The sequence below is a fragment of the Eulemur rufifrons genome, chromosome 19 (genome assembly GCF_041146395.1).
Source record: "Eulemur rufifrons isolate Redbay chromosome 19, OSU_ERuf_1, whole genome shotgun sequence".
Taxonomy (NCBI): domain Eukaryota; kingdom Metazoa; phylum Chordata; class Mammalia; order Primates; family Lemuridae; genus Eulemur; species Eulemur rufifrons.
This window is the reverse complement of record NC_091001.1, coordinates 43,875,537-43,897,989: the sequence shown is the minus strand read 5'-3', so window position 1 is coordinate 43,897,989 and position 22,453 is coordinate 43,875,537. Positions and strand designations below refer to the sequence as shown.

Here is a 22,453-nt window from a genome sequence, read left to right as displayed (position 1 = left end):
ACTAAAGAATCCCTAGACCCACCTATGACCTGTAAGCCCCCGCTTTGAGATGTCCCACCTTTGGGGCCAAACCAATGTACGTCTTCCATGTATTGATTTACGACTTTACCTGTAATTCCTGTCTCTCAGAAACATATAAAACCAAACTGTAACCCAGCCACAGCAAGTCCACTTGCTCAAGCCTTCTTGGGTGTGGCTTCAGGCCATGGTCCTCAAATTTGGCTCAGAATAAACCTGCTTAAATTATTTTACAGAGTTTGTCTTCTTTTCCATTGATAGGTGCAAAGGATGTGGTTCCCCTCAAGATCCAAAGCCTCTCCCGATGATAGCCTAGTAACAAGGCAATGAAGGTCGAGACAGCAATGGCCCCCAGGGATTGGGACTCCTTAGTAAGACAAGTTTCCCTGAGAGCTGGCATGGTTGGACAAGAAGACGCTTCATGTTTTGGACTCCTAGCCAGCTGGCTAGCTGCCTGGTGGAAGTCTGACCACTTGGGCCCCCATCTGGCAGGGACCAGAGAGAATATCTTCACTGGTCACAAAGCCAAGCTCTCAGGACAGGAAACAAGATGAAAGGAGAATCTCATCATATAATTTTCCTCCTTATGACCACACGAAAGACAGAGACAAGGAAAACAAGGACTATTCCTGGGAGGCTGTGGGTCAATATGCAGTGGGTACCCAGGCCAAATTTACAAGAGTCACAATTCAGAGAACTAATTCTTCCAAAAGTTTTTCTCCCGCCAATCCAAATTTGGAAGGGATGGGACAAGGAAAAATCTCTGTATCAACCCCTTAACGAGGCACCTCAAACAGAAATCTGGACCTGACTTTGGTCAGAATTCCTACCTTCCATGCTTCTGTCATTCTCCTGGGATCCCGTCCACAGGCTCTGGAGCAGGTGGGGCTGCCCAGCCCGGTAGGGTCCCATCCTCGTCACCAGAAACTGTAGGGAAGTCAAAACTTCCTCTCTCCCCTCTTAGGATCCTGACTGGGCCTGGGAATGAGATTGACATAAGGCAGATTAGCAGGAGAAATGCACACACTTTGACATAAGCTTTACATGACACAGATTCCTCACAAGGAAACAAAGGCCTAAAGAAGAGGCAAAACCTACATGCATTTGTACTGTGTTGAACAGAGGCAATTGCAGAAAAGTAACTAAATTGTGTGGGGAAGCTAAAGGAAGATAAGAATTATTTTAACCAGGTCTGTTTGTAGAGAATTCTCTTGACTATGACTCCCTGTCCAAGAATGTTCCTTTCTCCTGGTCCAGGGAGGCATCTTCCCCATGGGAGTTTTTATCTCCTGTTTTCAGGAAGAAAGGGGGAGCTTAGAGTGCCTTTCTTGCATCTGCTGGTTTTCGAAGTGCTTTTATCTCGAGGCAATCTTTACGTCAAAGTGGCATATTTTGGGGTGGCATGTTTTGCCAACCTTCACTGGGATTGTGTGTGTGTGTGTGTGTGTGTGTGTGTATGTGTTGGGGCAGGGAAGGTATTGAGTTTGGCAGCTCTGCCAAGACCCAGGGATCCAGGCTGATGGAGGTGCCATCATGTAATGTCACCATCCCAGCATGCAGCTTCAGGGTCTCCCCCACCGGGAAGGGAAGCCAGGGGACCTCACACCTGCTTTGGTGTGCTTTAGCCAGGAAGTAACACACTGTCCTTTTACTTATAGCCTGTTCGTCAGAATTAGTCACATGGCCCCAACTCAACCACAGAGGAGGCTGAGCAGTCTTCCCCCGTATCCAGAAGGGGAAAAGGAACGTGGAGTGTTGTCTTGGTCATAGCAGTCAACGAACATTTGGGACAAAACTTTACTGTGGGGGCACTGAGTCACCCTGGCATATTTTCAGTAGGGGAGTGTTATCATCAGATGGCTTCACCTGTGTGCCACTCTTCGTGATGATGTGGGCAAAGCTCGGACACTGAGCTGGGACACGCAGTCCCCGGCCTTTGGCCAACTTGGAAGTGCAGAGGCCCAGGGCTGCTGAATCTCCAGCTTTTCCACCAGAGAGGGTCATGAGAGGGAGGCCAGCTGTGCCCCCCCCCCCAGGCAAAGGCCATTTCTCTCGGAAAGGGGTGCCCCTGGGGAGCCTGACATCCACCAGGAGGAGCCACCTTTGACCCTGGGGCTTAGGTTTGGTAGAACCTGGAATCCTTGAGCTGACTTGGGGAGCTTCTGTCTCTGAGGTTTATGCCCAGACCCTGCTGTTGCTGGCCTCCCAACACGCCGCAGGGCTGAGGCCTCCTTCTCCCCGCTGCCTGTTGAGTGTGTCATTCCTTCCTTTGCTCCTGGTGCTTCCTGCAGCCTGCTGCCTGCTGCAACTTGCGTCCACTTGCCTGTGCTTCCCCGGCATCCGCACTCACCTGCTCACCCAGTTGCTGCTGTGCTCAGACCACTGCAGCCCTTTCGTGCCAGATTTCTGTCCCTCCGTGGGTCCTGCAGGGGATTCCAGGGCGCCAGGTGGAGGCCCCGCCCTCCCTGGGCGGTGTGGGAAGCCTGCTCTGCTCTGCCCTGTCCTAACCACTGGCTGAGCAGCAAGGTTCCTGCTCAGGCGACAGCTCCCTTACAGCCCCACAAAACACCAGTCCTCTGAGCCACAGACATGGGGGACTTGCATGTCATCAGGGAGGGAAGGTGTCTGGGGAATGAAGGTTACCATTGGCCCAGTTTCTCAACAGCCGGTATTTCTGTGGGGAAGGGGATGTGGTTTGCAGCTTTATGTTGCTCCCCTACTTTTTGGGGACACAGATTGTTGTGCAATTCTCATCCCTACATTGTCACTCACAGAGAAACATGCCCGTTTTGTGTTTTGTGATACATGGGTTTCTATGAGGCATACTTATGTGTCAGATAAGTGCACAGCATGGCAGCTGTCACAATGAGACCCTCCCTGTTGAGTTGGCCTTCTCTAATGAAACTGGGAGGAGAGGGGAGCTCTCTTTGCAGCTCCCCTGGAAAGCAAAGGCCTTCCCTTTCAAAGAAGCTCTGAAAAGCAACTGTCTAATTCCTTCCTCCAAAGAGTGTCCTGCCTCCTGGGGGATGCCACTGTGGATAAACTTCTGAGGGATCGGCTGCGGTGGCTGCAGGAGCACCTGGGACCTCTTGGGTGTCAGGGGTCCTGTGTCCTCTCCCACGGCCTGCGAAGCACCTAACACAGCCAGCCCCATCCCCGGCCTGCAGAGAGCACCAGGTGCACAGAAAAGGGAGAGCTGCTGGGAGGGGCGGACTAGGCCATCTTCATCCTTCCATGGCCAAGAACCAGGCGTAGATGGCAGGGTCTGTAACAGGACAGAGAACGTAGGTGAGAAGTGGCTGGGAGGAGGCAGGGTGGGCTCAGATCTCTTGGCTCCTTCCAGCATGAAAGACCAGAAGCCAATGCCGTCTTTTCCCTGACTGTCCTGTGACTCACTGACCCTTGGGGTAGCTCCTGTCCTCAGCACAGGTGGCCTCTCATGGCTCGGTGCCCCCAGCCCTGCCTCATCTAGCCGTGGCTGCCTCTAGAGAGAGGCCAAGCTGTAGAGCAGGGCTGAGCAGCACAGGACGATGGCACCAGGCCCTGGCTGGCAGACCTGTGACCTCTCAGGCCATCTAGCATTATGAAGCCATCTTGAGTGTCTCACCACATTATTGACTCATGCTAACTTGTGGTCAGCTAATCCATTATTTTTTGTTTCCACACACAGTTCTGCATCCAGGAATCTGTGAATTGGCCAGTACATTTCTCCCGCCTCCTTGCCTGCTGCGAGTTTGAACCCCCACCCCCCATTCCAGTCTGTTGAGATTCCTTAGAGGCCCGTGCACCTTTCCTCCAGGGCCTGTGTGGTCAGCGGTTTTGATAAGACTGATTTCTAGGTGCGGAGGAGAGATGTGCTCTGGTCCCAGAGCAGGTGACGTCACATTAGAAACTTCCCTTCAATTTTGGGTCTCATTGCTCAACCTGTGTGGCATCACCCACCTCAGTCTCCTGGCTGTGGTCGGGTGGGCTCTTCTGCAGGCCCAACCCCCTTTCCAGGCCCCCACAGGAGAGGAGCCTCTGAGCCTACATCCTGTGTCTTCCCAGAACTGGCTCAAGGGACAAAGGGTGGGGCCCCTTTTGCCTAGCTGCTGTATAGTCTGAGAAGTGGTGAGAGGAGGCAGCGTGGGTTCAGATCTCTTGGCTCCTTTCAGTGTGGAAAGACCCAGAAGCCGTTAGCTGCAGTCTGCAATAGTCTGTCTGTTTAAGACTGTTGGTGTGGTGCCCCTGAGCATCTGGGCAGGACACGCCTGGGAGGGGACTTGGGGTCAGACAGAACTCCTGAGAGTCTGACAGATGGTGCTGCTGTGAGCCCCCAAGAGGAAGAAACAGATCCATGGCACCTCCAAACAGGGAACATCAACAACCTTTCCTCCCACTTCCTGTGGTGGGAAGAGACTGGATCGGAGAAGGTGTCAGAATAGGGCTGGGTATCCCTGGGGAGATGCGGTTCAGGCTGGAAGATGCTGTCCTCCCCCTTGACACAGAGACCAGCAAGTCTCGAGGACATGCTGGCCCAGGGGACTCACCTGGCCATGTCGAGGGTGCAGAGCCTACCCAGTGGGCCTGGGCTGCAGGGACTGAAATTTTTATTTGACCCAAAGGAGTCTACAGCAAGTCTTTCTGGAGGATCTATTCAGTGCTGGGCTGCTGCTTCTAGAAGCTCACCCTGCCACAGGAAACCCGAGCGCAGCCATCTCTGCCTGCCTGGGCCCCTGCCCTCCCAACTCTGACCACTTCTGAAGTCCCAACATGCCTGTGGCTTTCCTGTCCATGCCCAGGTAGCCACGTTGAAGCCTCACCTGGCCTGTAGTCATTGTCACTGGAACTCTCCAGCACTTTGCTAAAACCCTCACATGCTTCCAAGCTCGGGTGGCCTGTCTTTGGGCTGCACCCCGTCCTTTCTACCTGGTAAGGCCCATGAGGATGTTCCCAGGGACATGCTGCTCCCCAAAGGGCCCCCTCCCTCTCCCAGCCCCCCACCCCACACCTTCCTCGCTGGGTTCTCTCGCCACAGCACGCACAGAAGTTTAGTTTGGGGACTCTCCCTCCTGTTCAGGACTCATATTCACTTTCAGACCCTCTGGCATTGAGAAAATGTCTTATCTTTAAATGTACTGAAATGTGCTTTCCCAAAGTCTAGGGAAACATTTCTGGGGAACATGCCATGTTCCAGGTTCCATGCTCAGGGCTGAGGAGGGTGTTTTCTAGGGGACAGGGTCCCTCCCCTTGCTCAGGTCTCTGTCTTTACCCCATCCTCCCCCACCACAGGGCTGTGGGGTTCAGGGAACATCAACCTTCTGGGGCTGTGTGAGTCGGGGTGAGAACATGGCCCCAGGAGGTGCTCCTAGGGGACCAGGGGCTGCTTATCCCAGGTCATCCAAAGAACTCCCCGTGGAGGGCAGAGGGCCCCAGAGGCTCACCTGGAGGAAGGGAAGTGCAAGTGTGCCCAGAAAGGTGTGCACCCCCTTCCCCACTTCCAGAAGCCCACCAGCCCTGCTGCCTCCCTGCTCCCCAGGGCATCCCTGCTGGTGAGCTGGCCCCACACCGCCTGGTTTGTCGCCCCCTCCGAGGAGTTCAATTATAGCAGCAGCTTCATGGCCTCCTCTGCCCGGTGCCCAGGGCTGGGCCCTGAACCCCACCTGCTCTCCTGGGTGGGCTGGGGTGGGAGGAGGTGGTGGCTGAGCAGTCGGTCTGATGACAGATTGTTCCACCAGGAGCCTGCTGGGGAAAGAGACCTGTGGTAGTGACTCCTGGCTTGGCCGCTGACTCGGGCAAGTCCCTTCTTCCAAGCTTCAGTTTCCACACCTGTCAAATTGGTGGCTTCAGTACCTTCGTCAACTCTCCTGGCCCAGGCTGTGAAAGAGGCTTTGGTATGTTTTTGTTTTCTCTTGGGGGAAAAATCTTACCTTCAAAGTACAGTGTTGTTAAAGGCACTTTACGAAAACAATAGCAGTGGCCAATGATTGACTTGATTACAGTAACTGAGCGGAGAGAGTGGTAGGACGATTATTTCCCAAGACTCCAAGGTTTCTAGTCCTCCTCGTGTCAGAAAATACAAAAACACCTAAATGGCCCTTGCTAATTGCACGCTAGGGGGATTATCTCAAGCCGGGCTAAGGCTATGTGGTCCTGCTGGTGATGGGGCTGCTTAGAAAGTGATCACAGCAGGAGTCACTCTGACAGTTTGAACTGGAGAAGGAGTAGGGAGGCCCTGGAGTGACCAGCCCTTCCTGATGGCAGCTTCCAGGGGCCAGGAGCTCCCAGCCCAGGTGCCCGGCTCAGGTGAGTCAGGTGGAAGGGCCATGGGTCAGGGGGCGGGGCACAGCCTGAATTTAGCTTCCAGCACAGCCATGGGCAGAGTGGGCAGGGGCCTCCCTTCTCACAGAGGGGGTGGCCCTTCAGGGGAAGAGGCCACAGCCTGCTCCCACTGGACCTGTCTGCCATGGCACCCCCCAGCCCTGATCCTCACTGCAGCCCTGATCCTCATCTGAGTCACCCTTTGATGAGGTGCCGTTTCCTGTCTGCACCCCGTTATTAACTGGACTGTGCCTTCTCCCACTGCGTATGCCCCTGCCTGGCTCTGAGAAAACTGCAGGGGCAGCAATGGGGAGCGTAAGAACTCTGCTGCCAGCCCAGCCCTCACTCCAACTTAGGTCCGTTCTTCACTGCTAACCCCACCACGGGCAGCGGAACATCCCGTGGCCTCTCACCCACCCCACAGACCAGTCCTGAGCTCTTGCCCTGGGCTGAGCTTGAGGTCCCAAGAGCCACACACCCAGCCCCTCCCTCCAGGGCTCCCAACCAGGGGGCGGGGGCTGCCGTGGACTCTCACAAACTTACTACTTCTTTAAACAAGAGTCACGCATGTTTGATGCATGGAAATTAGGAAGTGCAGGTGAACAAAAGGGAATTAAAACTTGCTGAGGATTCTCCTGGAGATGATCACTGTCTTACACCTTCAATCCGAGTACTGTCTGCTGTCTGCACTTAGTAATGCATCATGAGCACCTTTCAGGTCAAAAGAGACATTTCCACATCATTTTCTTCGATGACTGCCCAGTGTGGCATGGGTGATGCTCATGTCACCAACTCCTCAAGGGTGGACTTCAGGACAGTTTCTGGTACTATGACTAATGCTGCCAGGACACCCTCCAATACTTCCTGATGACCCGCTTGGCTACAGGCAACTTTCTGGGCATACCCCTGATCACTTCTCTCAGCTGAGGACCGGACGGGGTATGGCTAGGCCAAAGGGCGAAACTCCGCAGGGATCTGCCCTCCCAAAGGACTGAGCCTGTCAGACAGTGCCTGTGTGCCAGGTCAGCCAGGCCGTGGGTGCTAGGTGTGGCCCGTGGAGACAGAGCAGCTCCAGAGGGAAAGAACCTAGTTCCTGGGCCTGTGGGTCTTATGACCCCTTGGGCCAGGGCTTCACAAGGTGACTGTGTTTTCCCATGCCCCGGATTGGGCTGTTGGGGCTGGGCATGGGGTATAATCTTTGACATTGGGCCCTCCTAGGTAATCCAGAGCCCCTGAGCTGCCTGCCTCCTGGACCCAGCTTGGGGGAGGCAGCTCTTGCCTGGGAGGATCTGGGGAGGGAAGAGGGAGCCCAGGCTTCCACCCCAGGCCACCAAGGGCGGTCCAGCCTGGCCCTGCCCCCCTACCCCAGGCCTCCGCCCCTGCCCTTCCTACGCTATGGGCCGGCGCCCAGGTAGCTCTGGAGCCCAAACCTGTCAGGCCGGTTTCAGAGCTGTGGAGTGGAGACGCAGGGAAAAGGCTGGTGAAGGATGCACGGCCTGCCCCGCGCTTGCCCGCTCCCTCCTGAGCCCGAGCTTGTCCTGCTGCCTACTCGTCGGACACCATGAGGCACGCACCTGGCCTCCTGGCACCCCTGCTGGGCCTGGGCCTGGGGCTGGCCCTGAGTCTGCCAGGGGCAGCAGCTGCAGACTGCGGGCCCATCGGACCGGCTGAGCACCTGGCGTTCACCCCGGTGGCCAGAGCCCGGTGGCTGGCCCCTCGTGTCCGTGCCCCAGGGCCCCTGGACCCTCTCTATGGCACCGTGCGCCGCTTCCTCTCTGTCGTGCAGCCCAATCCCTTCCCTTCAGGTGAGTGTGCCCCTCGCCCCAGGTGGGCCTCGGCTGGTGTTGGGTCCTTAGCCAGCTCCCTGTCCCCCTTCCACCATGAGTGGAAGGTGAGTGTGCCCACCCTGTCAACAGACACTTGGGGAGGGCAGGGGCCCAGCATTCCCCACCACCATCTTCCTTTGCAGTAGTCTTGGGGCACAAGGGGCAGCATCTGGAGAGGGCTCCAAAACCTTCCCGTGTGACCTTGGGCAGGTCCCTTTCCCTCTCTGAGCCTCAGTTGCTCTGTCTATAAAGTAGAGGAGTTTGCATTAGAACTACGTCACATTAGACATTCTGAGTCCAGTGGTGTTAGGGGTTGGAGGGCCAGGAGGGGCTGAAGGACCCCTCCCAGGCCTGTCCCTTGCCACTTGAGGGGAAGGACTGCTAGGCTAGGCCCCTCTTCTGCCTCTGCCCAGGCTGCAGAGGGTCCTGTAGGGTCCAGGACGGGAGTCTGCCGGCCTCCCCTCGGCTGCTCCCTCCTGCAGCAGCACTGAGGCCTGGGCAGGTGGCACAGGGTGCAGTGACACTACTTTCTCCAAGGGTGTCATGTTGGTGGGAGTGCCCTATCCCAGAGCCCACCTTGGCCTGGCATTGGGGAGAGGGTGGACACAGGGGCAGGGTGGTGGCTGCCTCCAAAACCCCCACTTGGCTCTTCCCGGTAGAGCTGGTGAAGGCCCTGCTGAATGAGCCGGCCTCCGTGAAGGTGGATGAGGTGAGAACTGAGGAGGGGCTGGGAGGGAGTTCAGCAGGGGGTGGGGGTGCAGAAAAACCTCCACTCAGGGCCCACAGGGTGTGGGGCTCGGGCATCCTTCCCTCTCTTCCATGGGCACTGCAGTCCCCAGACCTGTGTGCAAACCATGGCTCTGCCGTTTCCTGGCAGTGGGGTTTGCTGTGAGCTCGAACCTCCTTGAACTTCAGTTTCCTCCTTTATAAGATGGTAATTGACAGTGGGGACAGGGCCTACCACCTTTGCACTCCCCCCCTTTGGGTTTCCCTCTGGACTCGGGTGGGAGCCGTGGCTGGGATGGAGGGGACAGCCCCTCATGCCCGGCTGCTCTGCCCAGGTGGTGCGGTACGAGGCGGGCTACGTGCTGTGTGCTGTGATCGCAGGCTTCTACCTCCTGGCAGTGCCCACCGCCGGGCTCTGTTTCTGTTGTTGCTGCTGCCGCCGGCGCTGCGGGGGCCGCGTGAAGACAGAGCACAAGGCGATGGCCTGTGAGCGCGGCACCCTCATGGCCTTCCTGCTGCTGACCACCCTCGTGCTGCTGTGAGGGGCTGCCCAGGGCAGGCGGGAGGGCTGGGCCGTGGCCCGAGGCTCCCATGGGTACCCAACAAGCCCCTTTCTCCCCACTCCATGCCTGCAGGGTTGGCGTCGTCTGTGCCTTTGTCACCAACCAGCGCATACATGAGCAGACGGGCCCCAGTGTCCAGGCTGTGCCTGAGACCCTGCTCAGCCTCCGGGGCCTGGTCTCCGATGTCCCACAGGTGAGCACTGAGTAGCCCCCTCACGCCTGTGTGCCCCTGTGAGCACCAGGCTCGGGCAGGACAGAGCAGAGGGGGTCCTCTATGGCCATAACCTGCAGCTGGCTGCCCCCTGCTGGGGCACCCATGGTGTCCCCAGGTTGGATGCCCAGTCCTGGGGTCAGGGAAGGGATGGGAGTCGGGACTGTCGGGTGACAGGGAAGGGCAACCTCATGCCCCCATGTTTGCCCAGGAGCTGCAAGGCGTGGCACGGCAGTTCTCCCTGCCCCAGGAGCGAGTCTCGGAGGAGCTGGACGGTGAGGATCACAGCTGGCTGGCAGGGCCCCTACTCAGGCCAGCTGGTGATGGGAGTGCGGGAGGCTGTCACTGCCTTATCCCACTCTCCACCTGGGACCACCCTGGCAGGGGTGGGAATTGAGCGCAGCTAGAAAGCAGGCACAGTAGCCTCTGCACAGAGGGCGGAGAAGCCAGTGCCCACTCTGCGGAGCCCAGTGCCTGGGCCCGGGGAGGCGGCATGGAGGGGTGGGAGGCCCTCCAACCTTGGGGGCCATCCCTGCAGACTGCCCTGTGCTCTGCAGGTTTCGGCATGATTATCGGGAGCACGATCCACACCCAGCTCAAGAGCACCGTGTACCCATTGCTGGCCTCAGTGCACAGCCTGGGCCAGGGTGAGCTGGACCAGCGGGCTGTGTGGGTGTGGGGCCAGCAGGCGTCCTGGGGCAAGCCCACCCTCACCCAGCCTTGGATTTCTTGTGCTGCCTCAGCTCCACCCATGATTTCCCCTTCATATTATCCCAGGATCCACTGTCCTGGCTTAATGTGCCTTAATAGCTTAATGTGCCTGGGGCGATTTCCATTGTAACCACAGAGGTCAAGGACTGCAGGTCCTTTAGCTGGGGGGCAGGGGGTGGTCTGCCTCCCGCAAAGCCTCTGAGGATGCATAGGTGGTGCTCAGCCCACTTGTGGGTCTGTCAGCCCTGCAGGTCTCCGTGGACCACCTCCGAGCCCTCAACGACACCACTGCAGAGCTGCGGGCGGTGCAGGAGGACCTGGAGCCGGCTGTCCATGAGCGCAGGGAACGCCTCCTCGCCCTGCTGCAGGAGCCCGAGTGCCAGGGGGACTGCTCAGGGGCCCTGAGCCATGTCCGCGCCCTAGAGCTGGGTGCTGACTTCAGCCAGGTGCAGGCCCAGGGCAGAGGCCCCTTAGAGCTAAGCAGGGCAGCTCTGCCCCTGCCCTCAGATCCCTGGGCATCTGATGGCCCAAGGGCTTCCAGAGGCAGATTCCTGATCCCCTCCGAGGGCTGCCTCTCCCTTTCTCCATGCACCCAGGGCTAGTGACGGTCATCCTGGCCGTGTGTCACCAGCTCTCCTTGAGCCATGCTCTGTGCCATAAGCTGCGCCTGTATTAGCTCCTTTGAGTTCTTGCTGCCCCCACCCCAGGGTGATAGGGGCTGTGGTGGTCCTGATTTTATACTTGAGGACATGAAGGGTTCAAAGGCTTCTGTCCCCCTGTCCTCCTCCAGGGGTCTGCCTGAGGCCTTTCCATGAACTTTGTCATAATCCCCCACTCCCATTTCAGGTGCCCTCTGTGGACGATGTCCTGCATCGGCTGAAGGGTGTCCCAGAGGCCAACTTCTCCAGCATGGTCCAGGAGGTGAGTGCCCACCTGACTCCTCCCCCACCTGGGGACTCACAGATGAGGGCCTCAGCCTCCCCCTTTTGGGGCAGGAACCCAGTTGAACCTTAGACTTGGGGCCTCACATCCCATATGGCACCTGGGGTGGAGGCATGTGCACAGTCTGGTCTCAGAAGGAAGAGCTAGGACCCTCAGAGTGGTGGGGGCTGGGGTGGCAAAAGAGTGAGTGCTGGGAGGGCAGGCAGGCTCTCCCAGGTGGAGATGGCCGTGGGGGAGGGTGCAGTGTGAGTCAGTGCCTGTGACCTGGGACCTGGAACTAGGGAAATGGTGAGTCAGCCACGCTGGGTGGCTGGAGCGGAAGGTTCTGGGAGGAAGGAAGCAGGAGCTGGGGCTGGAAGGGTAGGTTGGAGCTGGGCTTTTGGGAGATAGACTCGGCAGTTGTGTGCCGGGTGGCTGAGGATTGACTGCAGTAGTCTAGGAAGAGGGGTGGGGTTAGGAAGGAGGGGTCTGCAAGGAGAACGTTTGGCTGGGCAGAGGGAGCGGGGAGGAAGACAGTCACCAAGAGAGCAAAGGGAAGCCTGTTTCCTGAGCTGGGAGCTCTAAGGAGGGATGCCCTCCCTCTGGGCCTGGTGACTTCAGGGTCCCCCAAGAGGAGACACTGGGCAGAGTGTGGAAGGCACAGCCCTACTTGGTTCCCACAGGAGAACAGCACCTTCAATGCCCTCCCGGTCCTGGCTGCCATGCAGATGGCCAACATGGTCACAGGTGAGGCCCAACCAGGGGCCAGGACAGCTGCCTAGGTGCCACCCCTACCAAGGGTGCTTGTTGGGAGAGGAGTTGGGTGGGGGGCAGGGAAAGCCATCATTCTTGGCTGGGCCCCGGCAGAGAGTAGCCCCTCTGTGTGTCCCAGATGTTCTTCCTGCCTGGGCCCTGCCATCTTGTCCCTGGGCCCCTGTGTGCCCTCCTCATCCCACAAGTCCTTGCTGCTTTGAGCAGAGCTGAAGAAGGCAGTGGCGCAGCAGCCCAAAGGGTTGAGGACACTGGCTGAAGGGTTCCCAGGCTCGGAGGCAGCTTCCCGCTGGAGCCAGGCACTGGAGGAGCTGGAACAGAGCAGCCGCCCCTACCTGCAGGAGGTGCAGAGATATGAGACATACAGGTGCCCGAGATCCCGTGGCTGGGGGTGAGATGGGCAGCCCAGCCTCTCCTCTGCCCTGAGCGCATCCCTAGCCCGCATCAACCCCCGGCCGTACTGAGCCTCTGCCTCCTTTAAGTCAAGACCCCTGACTCCCCAGGCCTCCATGTCCTGGCCTGGCTGTTTGCCCTGGGGACCTGAGCCTGGGGACCCCATAGGAGCAGCGTCCACTCCTGCACACCTCAGGAAGTGTCCACTCCTGCACTTCTAAAACCTCAGCCTTGGGGTTAGCGGCCCCCCAGCCACTAGGTCCAATTGGTGCCAGCTGCCTCCCTCTTCAGTGACACCCGCACCCTCTCTGCGGCAGGTGGATCGTGGGCTGCGTGCTGTGCTCTGTAGTCCTGCTTGTGGTGGTCTGTAACCTGCTGGGCCTCAACCTGGGCATCTGGGGGCTGTCTGCCAGGAAGGACCCCAGCCACTCGGAAGCCAAGGGCGAGGCTGGAGCACGCTTCCTCATGGCGTAAGCAAGGGCTGGGGAGAGGGGAAGGGTCTCTTCCCACTGGCTGGCCAGATTCCTGCCACACCCCAGCTCCTGGTGTGGGCATAGGAGCCGAGGCCTAGGCATCTGGAGACTGAGCTTTAATGCTGCCTCTAGCGCTGATGTACTGGGTGACCCTCAGTGTCCTCATCTGTACAAAGGGGTTGGACCGGAGCAGGAATGACAAATAAGAAGCACTTCCCCCTCCCCCACCAGTGGCAACTGTGGCACTCAGTGGGCACTCTTTCCCACTGAGTCTAGACACAGCCTCGGGATCCTTCTTAACCCTGCTCCCAGGCAGCCACCACCACTAATAGGAGGCAGCACCAGAGGTAGAATCTGTTTGCCATCCTAGGATAGATGGTCTTTAAGACCAGGGCTGCCACATACAGCTGTGCAGGCTGTTCACTACACAAGGGTACCTGGCCAAAGTGAGTAGGTGAGTAGGGGCTGAAATCCACCCCATGTTTCATTCTCCAAGCTTTGCAGCCTGGCATGGGGCTGTGGCCACCTCACAAAGAAGCCCTGCAAGTCAGTGGCACCATGGACTTCAGTGGTCTAGGAGCTTTACCACTCAGACCCACTGGGGTGCTACCCCAGCTGATGGGTCATGCCTGCCCATGCCAGGTGACCCTTTTGAGGGCTGGATTCTGGAGCAGGTCACCTCCATGGGCCCTAGACCCAGAAGTGAGCAGTCCTGGCTCTTCAAACAAAACAGCTGTTCTCTCCTCTAGGCTGCCAGGGATCACCACGGTACCAGCGACAGAATGGGGTGGGGCAGGGAGGAAGGGACAGTCAGGACTTCTGCGAGCACCCTCCTGCCTCTGAGCTCCTCTTCCCTAAAGGCTCCTCCTGGGGCCACCTGGCTGACCATGCAGGCCTGGGATGCGGGTGGGGCAGAGGTAGTGGTCCAGGACAGCCGGTCTCCACCCTCCCTCAGCCTGTCTCTCTCTCCCCCAGAGGTGTGGGCTTCAGCTTCCTCTTTGCTCCCCCACTCATCCTGCTCGTCTTCGCCACCTTCTTGGTGGGTGGCAACATGCAGACGCTGGTGTGCCGGAGCTGGCAGAGCGGAGAGCTCTATGAGGTGGGCCTGTCCCCGCTCCAGGGAGGCGTGGGCAGAGCAAGAGGGCTGGGAGAATGTGCGAGTCAGAGGGGGTTGGGGGGAGAGGGGGCCTGAAAATCACCAGTGGATAGTGGGGAGAGAGAGAGAATCCTTGAGTCCCGGGGATGCTGCCCAGGCCCCAGGTCAGAGACCCTGAGGGATTACACCCAGACTGAGCCCCTCTCCTCTCCTGACACTGAGTCTGGGAACGGCGAACCTTGGTGCCAGGTATGCTTCCAGCAGGTGAGCCAGAGTTGCTGGCCCAGGTTCTCTGCCGGCCACCCTTCCTGGAGACCCACGGGAGAGTCCCTGTAAGGAGTTAGGGCCCAGGGGTAATTGGAGTTAGAGGTCAGGTTTGGGCTGGAGTCGTGGGGTGTTTCCCATCCCTGGTCTCTGCTGTGCCAGTGTGGCAGGGGGCTAGGCCCTGGGGGACCTGGGGGGCCTTGCACCTGCCCCACTCTGAGCCCCATTTCTCTCTGCCCCATCCCCAGTTTGCAGATACCCCGGGGAACTTGCCCCCGTCCATGAACCTGTCTCACCTTCTTGGTCTGAAGAAAAACATCAGCATCCACCTGGCCTATCAGTGAGTGGGTATTCCGGGCTGGGGCTGGGAAGTGAGGAGGGGCCGAGGGAGGGCACAGGTGGTGTCCCTGCCATTAGGGTGATGCTGACCCCACCTGCCATCCCTCGTTGCCCATCCTTGATGCCCATCATGCCTCCGCAGGCAGTGCAAGGAAGGGGCTGCGCTCTGGAGAGTCCTGCAGCTCAATGATTCCTACGACCTGGAGAAGCACCTGGACATCAGCCAGGTAAGAGAATCTTCCAGAAGGCAGTGAGGAGCCCTCCTGCACACTCCTCTCCTTTGCTCTTGCCTCTGCAGAGGCACCATCTCTTTGAACCCAAGAAGTCCGCATGAGCAATTAAGGTGCCTCAGGGCAGAGGCCCAGCTACCAGCCCAGGGGAAGTTGTGGGCATGGGTGTGTGAGTACCTGGAGGCTACGGCCAGCTCTGAGCACAGCTGAGGTGGTGGCAGGACAGGATGGTGGCAGTGAGCAAGTAGACTCGGGAGTGCATGTTCTCTGAGGACAGGCATTGGTTGGGATGCCCCAGTTGGGAGGGGCAGGCTGGGGAGGGGGCTGCAATGGAAGGTCGTGATGAGGCTGGGTGACCCTGCTGGAGGGGTCACCACAGGCCTTTTGCCCAGCTCACACAGCAGTAGGTGGCAGGAGCCCACCCCAAGCCCCACTCCTGAGCCTCTTCTTGTAACCACTGGGCTTTCCTGGAACTAGGTGTGTAGAACAGGAGACACTTGCTGATGCTGGCAAGAGACAGTTCTAGAACATAAGAAAGGAAGGGCTACTTCACCACAGGGACATACTTTGAGAATGTGGTTCTCCTAGAGGTGTACAGAAGCTGTAAAACATGCCCTCCTTTCCTCTCCCCACGCAGAAGTGAGGTGGGACGAGAGGTGCCTTGAGGGAGCCATTGCTAAGCACATCCTGGGGAAACCCATCACCCACACTCCCTGACACACACAGAGCATGCCCGCTCCTGATTCTGCCCTGTCCCCCAAGCCCCTCCAACTCCTCTGGGATCCACGACCCAGTCTCAGCCCACAGAGTAGCACAGCCAAGTGGGCCAGTTCCCAATCCCAGCCTTAAACTGCGAACCCTGGGGCAGCTGGCTTAATGCCTCAGCTCACTCCTCCCTCAGTGTCTTCAACCAGACGGGAAGTCCAGGGAGCTGGCGATATCTCAGTGCTAGGCCAGAGACACCACCCCTGGATGAAGCTGGCCAGGGAGGGCTGCAGCAGAGGCCCAGGCAGAGCACCCCATGTCCCACTGGCTGGAAGTCCCAGCTCGCAGGTGAAGGGGTCTCTGCCCTGGTCCTGGGAGGGGTTCAGATGGACTGGGCAGTCCTCAGGGCCATCTGGCAGCATACCAAATGTGACCTTAAGGATTTTCATCCTCATTCCTAGGAATTCCTTAGAATGTGTTGTTAAAAAAAAAAAAAAAAAAAGGAACCAAAAAAAATAATAAGAAAGAATCTTCATTCTCAAGGGAGACAGTAATGAGCAGATTATGCAGAGATAAACAAGACAAGGTGCGCTTCCCGGGGCACCACGAGGGCACTGCCCCCTTCACACATCTCCCATACCTGTCTGTCGCTGATGCCTGAAATGCGGTGCTAAGACCCCGCCCCTGAGAGGGTTAGGCCTTTCTCCCCCTGGGGAAGGCGGCCTGCCGGGAAGGGGAGAAGTGGACAGAGCGGGGCTCTGGTCTCTACTTGCCGTATAACCTCAGGCAAGTGGACACTCCTCTGTGACCTCAGTTTCTCAGCTGTGAAACGCTGGGGCTTAATTTTGTGGCTCCAAATCTCTTCCAGCAATGGTAGGAAAATGCCAAGGGTCTTTCCTTGCGTCCATTCATGCATTCATTCACACAACCAAATGTGTACCTCCCCCACCATGTGAGCCTCTGCTCCAAGCTGGGGACTTGGGGCAGAGTAGGCAGACAAGGCCTGCTCTCATGGAGCTGACGGCCATGAGCAAGCACCCAAACAGATAAGGCAATGCCAGAGCAGCAGGTGCTATGAAGGCCTTGACGCAGGTGACACGATAAAGAGGGCCCGGGAAAGCTGTTCTGTGTCAGGTGGCCAGGGAAGGTCTGTGTAGCAGCCCAGAAGCCAGATAGGTGCTGGAGGAAGGCTGGGTCTTGGCGGTTTGGGGTGGGGGGAGACGGGCCTTCTGGGGGCCTGTCTGGGCCTGGGGCTGTGTCCAGGTTAGGAGCCTGGATATCCAGGAGGAGGGCCCTGCGGACCCGGTGACCCCTCCCTAGGGGAGTGTCTCTGGGGTCTGGGCTCAGCACTGGGTGTGACCCCACCCCTACCCTCCCAGTACACCAACAAGCAGCGGCAGGAGCTGCGGAGCCTCAAAATGGACATGCAGAACCTGGACCTGCTGAGCCCAGCCGCCCACCAGGACCTGGAGGCCCTGCAGAGCAGTGGGCTGGAGCACGTCCGCTACCCCGACTTCCTCGCTCAGGTCAGCAGCAGCGCACCTCAGGTGCCCCAGACAGATGGTGACAGAACAGGGCCCACAGAGGGGCTGGGCAGGTGTCTCGCCTTGTCCCAGCTCTTGACCTTCCCTCATCTCCTCCACATGTGCCCTGGGGCCCCTTCCTGTGGGGAGTGTTCCCAGACCGTGTGTCCATCCTGGTGCCACCACCCCAGGCCACACGGGAATGAATGCCCTTTCCCTTGCCCCATCGGCGTGTGTCGCTGTTCATGGTCCTGAACCCACTGCTGTGAACGCTGGTGGGAAGTCGCCTCTTGCTTGGGTTACAGCAGAGGGCACCTCATTTGTTGTTGTCAGTTCTATGTCATTGGGAAAATGTCTGAAATACTTCACAGTTCCAGGTCAAGCCCACTATGACTGGTGTGTCACAGTAGACTTCGTTAGTGCAGGTTACCTTTGACAAGACTGGGAATCTGGAGGCTGCAGGCAGGCAGCGGGGGTGCCGGGTGGGCGCGGGGTCAGCTCTCTCCGCCTCTCCTGTCTGCCGCAGATCCAGAAGCCGGTGGTGAAGACCGACTTGGAGCAGCTGGCTCAGGAACTGGAAGGGCTGGCCAAGGCCCAAGTGAGAAGGGAGAGAAACCCCCTGGGCAGTGGGAGTCAGAGGGACGCCCGGGAGGTAGGAGAGGGTGGCAGTGCTTGGATTGGGGAGGAGGTCAGAGCAAAGGCAGGGGCTTGAGGACCCCACCAGTGAAGGCTTAGTCTCCTAACCCCCTGGCTGGGCCTGAGGGTTGTGCAGCATTAGTTCTGACTCGAGCCCGGCCACCAGTTGGCTGTGTGGCCTTGGGCAAGTCTCTTCATCTGCAAAGGGAACTGTTCTCTGCGTCAATCAGATGAATAACTGGCCTGACCTCACGCAGTTGGGCAAGGGTTTCTAAGTACATGCCGCCGGCAGAATTTGCTGGGACAAGTGCTGTGAAGACATTGCGATCAATCAGATTTCATGACAATTGCCCTCCAAGGGAAAAAATAGCATTTTGTATCTATAAATATTTAGAGTTTCAGAAGTTCTTTTGGAGACATCTCAGATCTACAACCCCGCCTGGTGGGTGGAGCAAGGAACATTCTTCCGCTTCAGCAGATGCCACTGTGGCTCAGACGGGCTCTGCGGTTGACTTAGGGGCACCCAGCAAACTAGGACAGACTGAGAACTTGGGCTTGGGCCCCTCAAACCCAGGGCAGGCCCTGGAGCTTAAGGAGCCTCGGTTTTCTGCCTCTGAGGCCAGCTTGCCACCTCCTCCCGCTGTGTCAGGTTGAAAGGCTGGGTGAAGGGTACGCTGCCCAGCCCGTCGTGTCCTGGGCACGGGCCATTCTGATCCCTGTCTCCCCCAGGGCAATCCTGCGCTGGGGCAGCAGCTGCAGGAGGAGGCCCACAGGCTCAGAAACCTCCACCAGGAGAAGGTCGTCCCCCAGCAGAGCCTCGTGGTAAGTTGAGAAGTGCAGGGGGCCTGGGGTCTGGGAGAAGCGGGGGTTGGGGAGAGGGCAGTGAAAGAAGAGGGGGGCGTTGGGAGCCACTCCCCACCCCACCCCTTTCCTCCACCAGCCGTGATCTCTTCTCCACAGGCGAAGCTCAACCTCAGTGTCAGGGCCCTGGAGTCCTCTGCCCCAGCTCTCCAGGTGGCTGCCGGGGGTGGAGCGGGTGGGCCCAGAGGGAGGGAGGAAGTGCCCGGGACCTCACCATCTCTGCCCGGTCCCAGTGGAGTTTGAGGGCGGGATGGGTGGGCAGAGCCTTGAGGACCACCACCTTTGGCCTACCCCTCTGCCCCACGAAGGTGAGTGTGTTGTGTGTTCTATGCTGAATTAATGAATGGATGAATGAATGAGTGGCCATTCCCCAGCTCAGCAGGGCCTTGAGTTGAGGCTCTCCTCCCCTGCAGCTAGAGACGTCAGATATCCTAGGCAATGTCACTTACCTAAAAGGAGAGCTGCCTGCCTGGGCCACCCGGATCCTGAGGAATGTGAGTGGGGGCAGGGGCAGGGGGCTTCCACCCCAGGCTTCTCCTCAGCCCCATCCCCTCACTGTGGCTCCTTGGGAAGATTGGCCTGTCCTCATGTTGCCAAGAATGGTGAGGGGCAGGGGGCTGCCGGCTCGTGGTACCCCTGCAGCCCAGGCTCCCCTCTTTCCTGCAGGTGAGTGACTGTTTCCTGACCCGGGAGATGGGCTACTTCTCCCAGTACGTGGCCTGGGTGAGAGAGGAGGTGAGTGGGGCCTCAGAGCATGACCCATCACCACCCCCATGGACCAGCTGTTCACCCCGCCCTGCCCACAGAGTCCCCTGGAGGTGTCCCAGGCCTTCAGGATTGAACCCAAACTCCCAAACCTGGTGTCTGTGCCCCTGCTTGCTGGCTGGGCTCTGCCGGCCCCACCCCTGCCGTAGCCCTTCCTGAGGCCTGAGTACGAGCAAGGCTGGTGTGGCTCTCCAGAACGTGCCACCACACCTGGCCTCCATGCCTCCCTGCCCAGCTTGTCAACGGCCAGCCCGCAAAGCCCACCTCCTGCTGTGGACCCGTGCTGACCACAGCCTGTGCCAGCTGTCTGGACCCCACACTGGGTCAGCAGAGGGTCTGGCTTAACCCGGAGTGTGTCTGTGAGTGCGTGTGTACGTGTGTGCATGTGCACGTGTATGCATATGAGCATGTGAGGACACGCACACGTGTCACCTCCCCAGTGACAGTGTGACTTAAAGCACAGCACTGGGCACACAGTACAGCTTTAGTCCAGGATGGCACGTAGATGCAAAGGGAAGGCACTGAGCAAGGAGCCCACATGAGTGTCCCCAACTCTCTGTGACCTGCATCCATGTGTGTGTATATGTAGCTGCCTGTCTGTGTCTATGTACAAGTGTGTGGTGGGCCCAGCTGGGCCCTGGGCCTGTCTGTGTCCCTGTTAATCTCTCTCTCTGAACATGGGTGCACACCTGTGGGTCTGGGTGTTTCCACGTGCACCTCCTCATGTTGGCCCACAGGTCACCCAGCACATCGCCACCTGCCAGCCCCTCTCCGGAGCCCTGGACAATGGCCGTGTGATCCTGTGTGACATGATGGCTGACCCCTGGGTGAGTGTCCCCTGCTCATCAGGGCCCGTGGACGTTGGGACCCATGGGAGGACCCTGCTGACACAGCGTGAGGCATGGCCCCCGCCCAGGCCTGCGCTCGGCCCTTCCCCTCAGCTGGGCGTGAGCTGGCCTCTCACCCACTCCAGAATGCCTTCTGGTTCTGCCTGGCGTGGTGCACCTTCTTCCTGATCCCCAGCATCATCTTTGCTGTCAAGACCGCCAAATACTTTCGTCCCATCCGGAAACGCCTCAGGTGAGGGGCTGCCAGGACTTCAGGGGGCATCAGAGGCCCAGAAAGGCGTCCTCTCTGCTGCTCGGCCCTAGCCGCCTGTCACACACACCACCTCCTGTGTCCTCCCAGGCAGAGGAGGCTCATGGCCTAGCCCTGGAGAGCCACACACTCTGAGGAGCTCCAAGGCTGGAAGTTCTCCCATATGTCTGCCCCATATCCTGCTTGCTGCAATACATCCACCCAGGCTCAGCTTCTTGAGACTCTTCCCATCCCCTGGAGGGCTCCTGAGGAAGGAACATCAGGGCTCTGGGTTTGTCCCTGTGTCAGGGCTGAGGGTCTATGCTGGGGGCTCACTCTCTTTCTGCAACGCTGCAGCTCCACCAGCTCTGAGGAGACTCAGCTCTTCCACATCCCCCGGGTCACCTCCCTGAAGCTGTAGGACCCAGTGGGTGAGTTTCCCCACCCCCCTTTCATTCCTCAGTGCCGGGGGCTGAAGGGGTGAGGAAGGGAGGGGCTGGGATCTGGGGTCTCCAGGGCCTAGGAGGGCAGGAAGGTTTGGGGACTTGGCGGGGTCTAGGTATTGAGTGTGGCCCATCCAGCAGCAGCACTGACAGCTCTGCTCTCCTTCCCTCCCCCTCACCTGTTTCCTTCTTAATCCATAACAGGGCGAGGTGATCCCTGGGGCTGCCTGTCCCCCTCTGACTTGGGGGGGGACCAGAGGACTTCTGCAGCGCTTGCCCCAGCCCCAGGCATCCAGACCTGGACCGTCCCCAACTCCAGCTTACCTGGCCCCTTCTTGCCTGTTCCTTTCCTGCCCCCTTTCTGCTTGTGACCCTCCTTCCTTCATTCTCAAAATCACACTTGACTTCTGTTGAGCTACAGAGCCAGCAGGTTCTTCCAGGTGTCCACCCCTTACCCTCCTTGCTGAGATATGTCATTGCCAGAAAGAGCCTGCCCTTCACCTATTGGAACCCCTTCCTCCCATTGTGCCCCCTCCCCCACCGCATGCCTCCCTTGGCCCCTCTCTAGCTCCCTGCCCCTGTTCCTCATCTGGCCTCCCCACTGCCCCGACTGCCCTCCTATGCCCTCCCCAGCCCTTGCTTCCTACTTCCAGGGAAGTCCTTTCCCCACTCTGTCCCCACTTTACCTTATCCCCACTACTGCCTGCTAGTCCCAGGGACCCCTCCTGCCTAACCAAACTAATCAATTGAAACTACCAAGCAGGCAGGGGCCACTATGGTGAAGTCTGGGCTGGCTGCAGGCTGCGTCTCATGGCCAGCCAAGCCTTCCGCTGCCCCAGGGCCTTGGACCCTCTGCAGGGCCCAGCCTGGATTTGTTGGCCTCCAGTGAGGCTTGTCTGAAGGCTAAGCTTCCCTGCCTGCACTCCAGGTTAAAAATGGTAGTCCTGGCACTTAGCTTCTCTCTGAGCACTGGCCCCCAAGGAAGGGACCTGGGACCTGAGCCAGAGTGAGGGTTTCTGCTTATTTCCCCAGAAGGTAGCATTTTCCCTGCCCACACCCAGCTTTCCCAGGAGGGATCTGGTGGCCAGAGGAGGATTTTTCACTGTCCCTTCTATTGTGTGCATGTGGCCTGGGGTCAACCCTAGCCCATCCCCAGGTCATCCCTGCACGCTGGACCCTGAATTCCAGCAATGAGGAAGAGGAAGAGGAGAGAGAAAAGGAGATGGACAGATGTCAGATCCATTGACGTATTCTTACCTACCTAAGCCTTGGTTTTGGGTCCTTAAAACCAGGTCTCCCAGGCTGGGTGCCTGTACAAGGCCTCCTCTGACTATAGGCATCCAGGGAATATTCTAGCAATCAACAGATGGGGAGTGGCGCCTAGACTAGCAGCACACTGTCAGGAGCAGACAGATCTGGATTCACAACCTGGCTCTGATGCCTGTTAGCTGGGACATCTTGAACGTGTTACAAAGGTCCCCTAAACCATTTATAAGATAGGAGAATAGTCACAGCCTTCTCACAGGGCTGTGAAAATTAAACGTGATAATGCATGGAAAGCCATCATAAGGGGCCTGGCACAAAACAAATGCTCAGTACAT

General features: G+C 58.5%; 1 protein-coding gene across 1 annotated transcript; it reads left to right on the top strand.

Annotated features, from left to right (window-relative positions):
• Positions 1 to 7,879: 7,879 nt before the first annotated feature.
• Positions 7,880 to 20,830, top strand: PROM2 (prominin 2). The gene is made up of 23 exons (XM_069494749.1): positions 7,880 to 8,123; positions 8,804 to 8,853; positions 9,206 to 9,408; positions 9,506 to 9,626; positions 9,856 to 9,919; positions 10,202 to 10,291; positions 10,599 to 10,801; positions 11,202 to 11,276; positions 11,960 to 12,023; positions 12,255 to 12,414; positions 12,758 to 12,910; positions 13,889 to 14,012; positions 14,522 to 14,613; positions 14,755 to 14,839; positions 16,927 to 17,073; positions 17,597 to 17,668; positions 18,436 to 18,528; positions 18,667 to 18,720; positions 18,981 to 19,061; positions 19,234 to 19,302; positions 20,070 to 20,159; positions 20,306 to 20,412; positions 20,767 to 20,830. Exons 1-23 carry the CDS (start codon positions 7,880 to 7,882, stop codon positions 20,828 to 20,830), a joined length of 2,505 nt encoding a protein of 834 aa, XP_069350850.1.
• Positions 20,831 to 22,453: the final 1,623 nt, after the last annotated feature.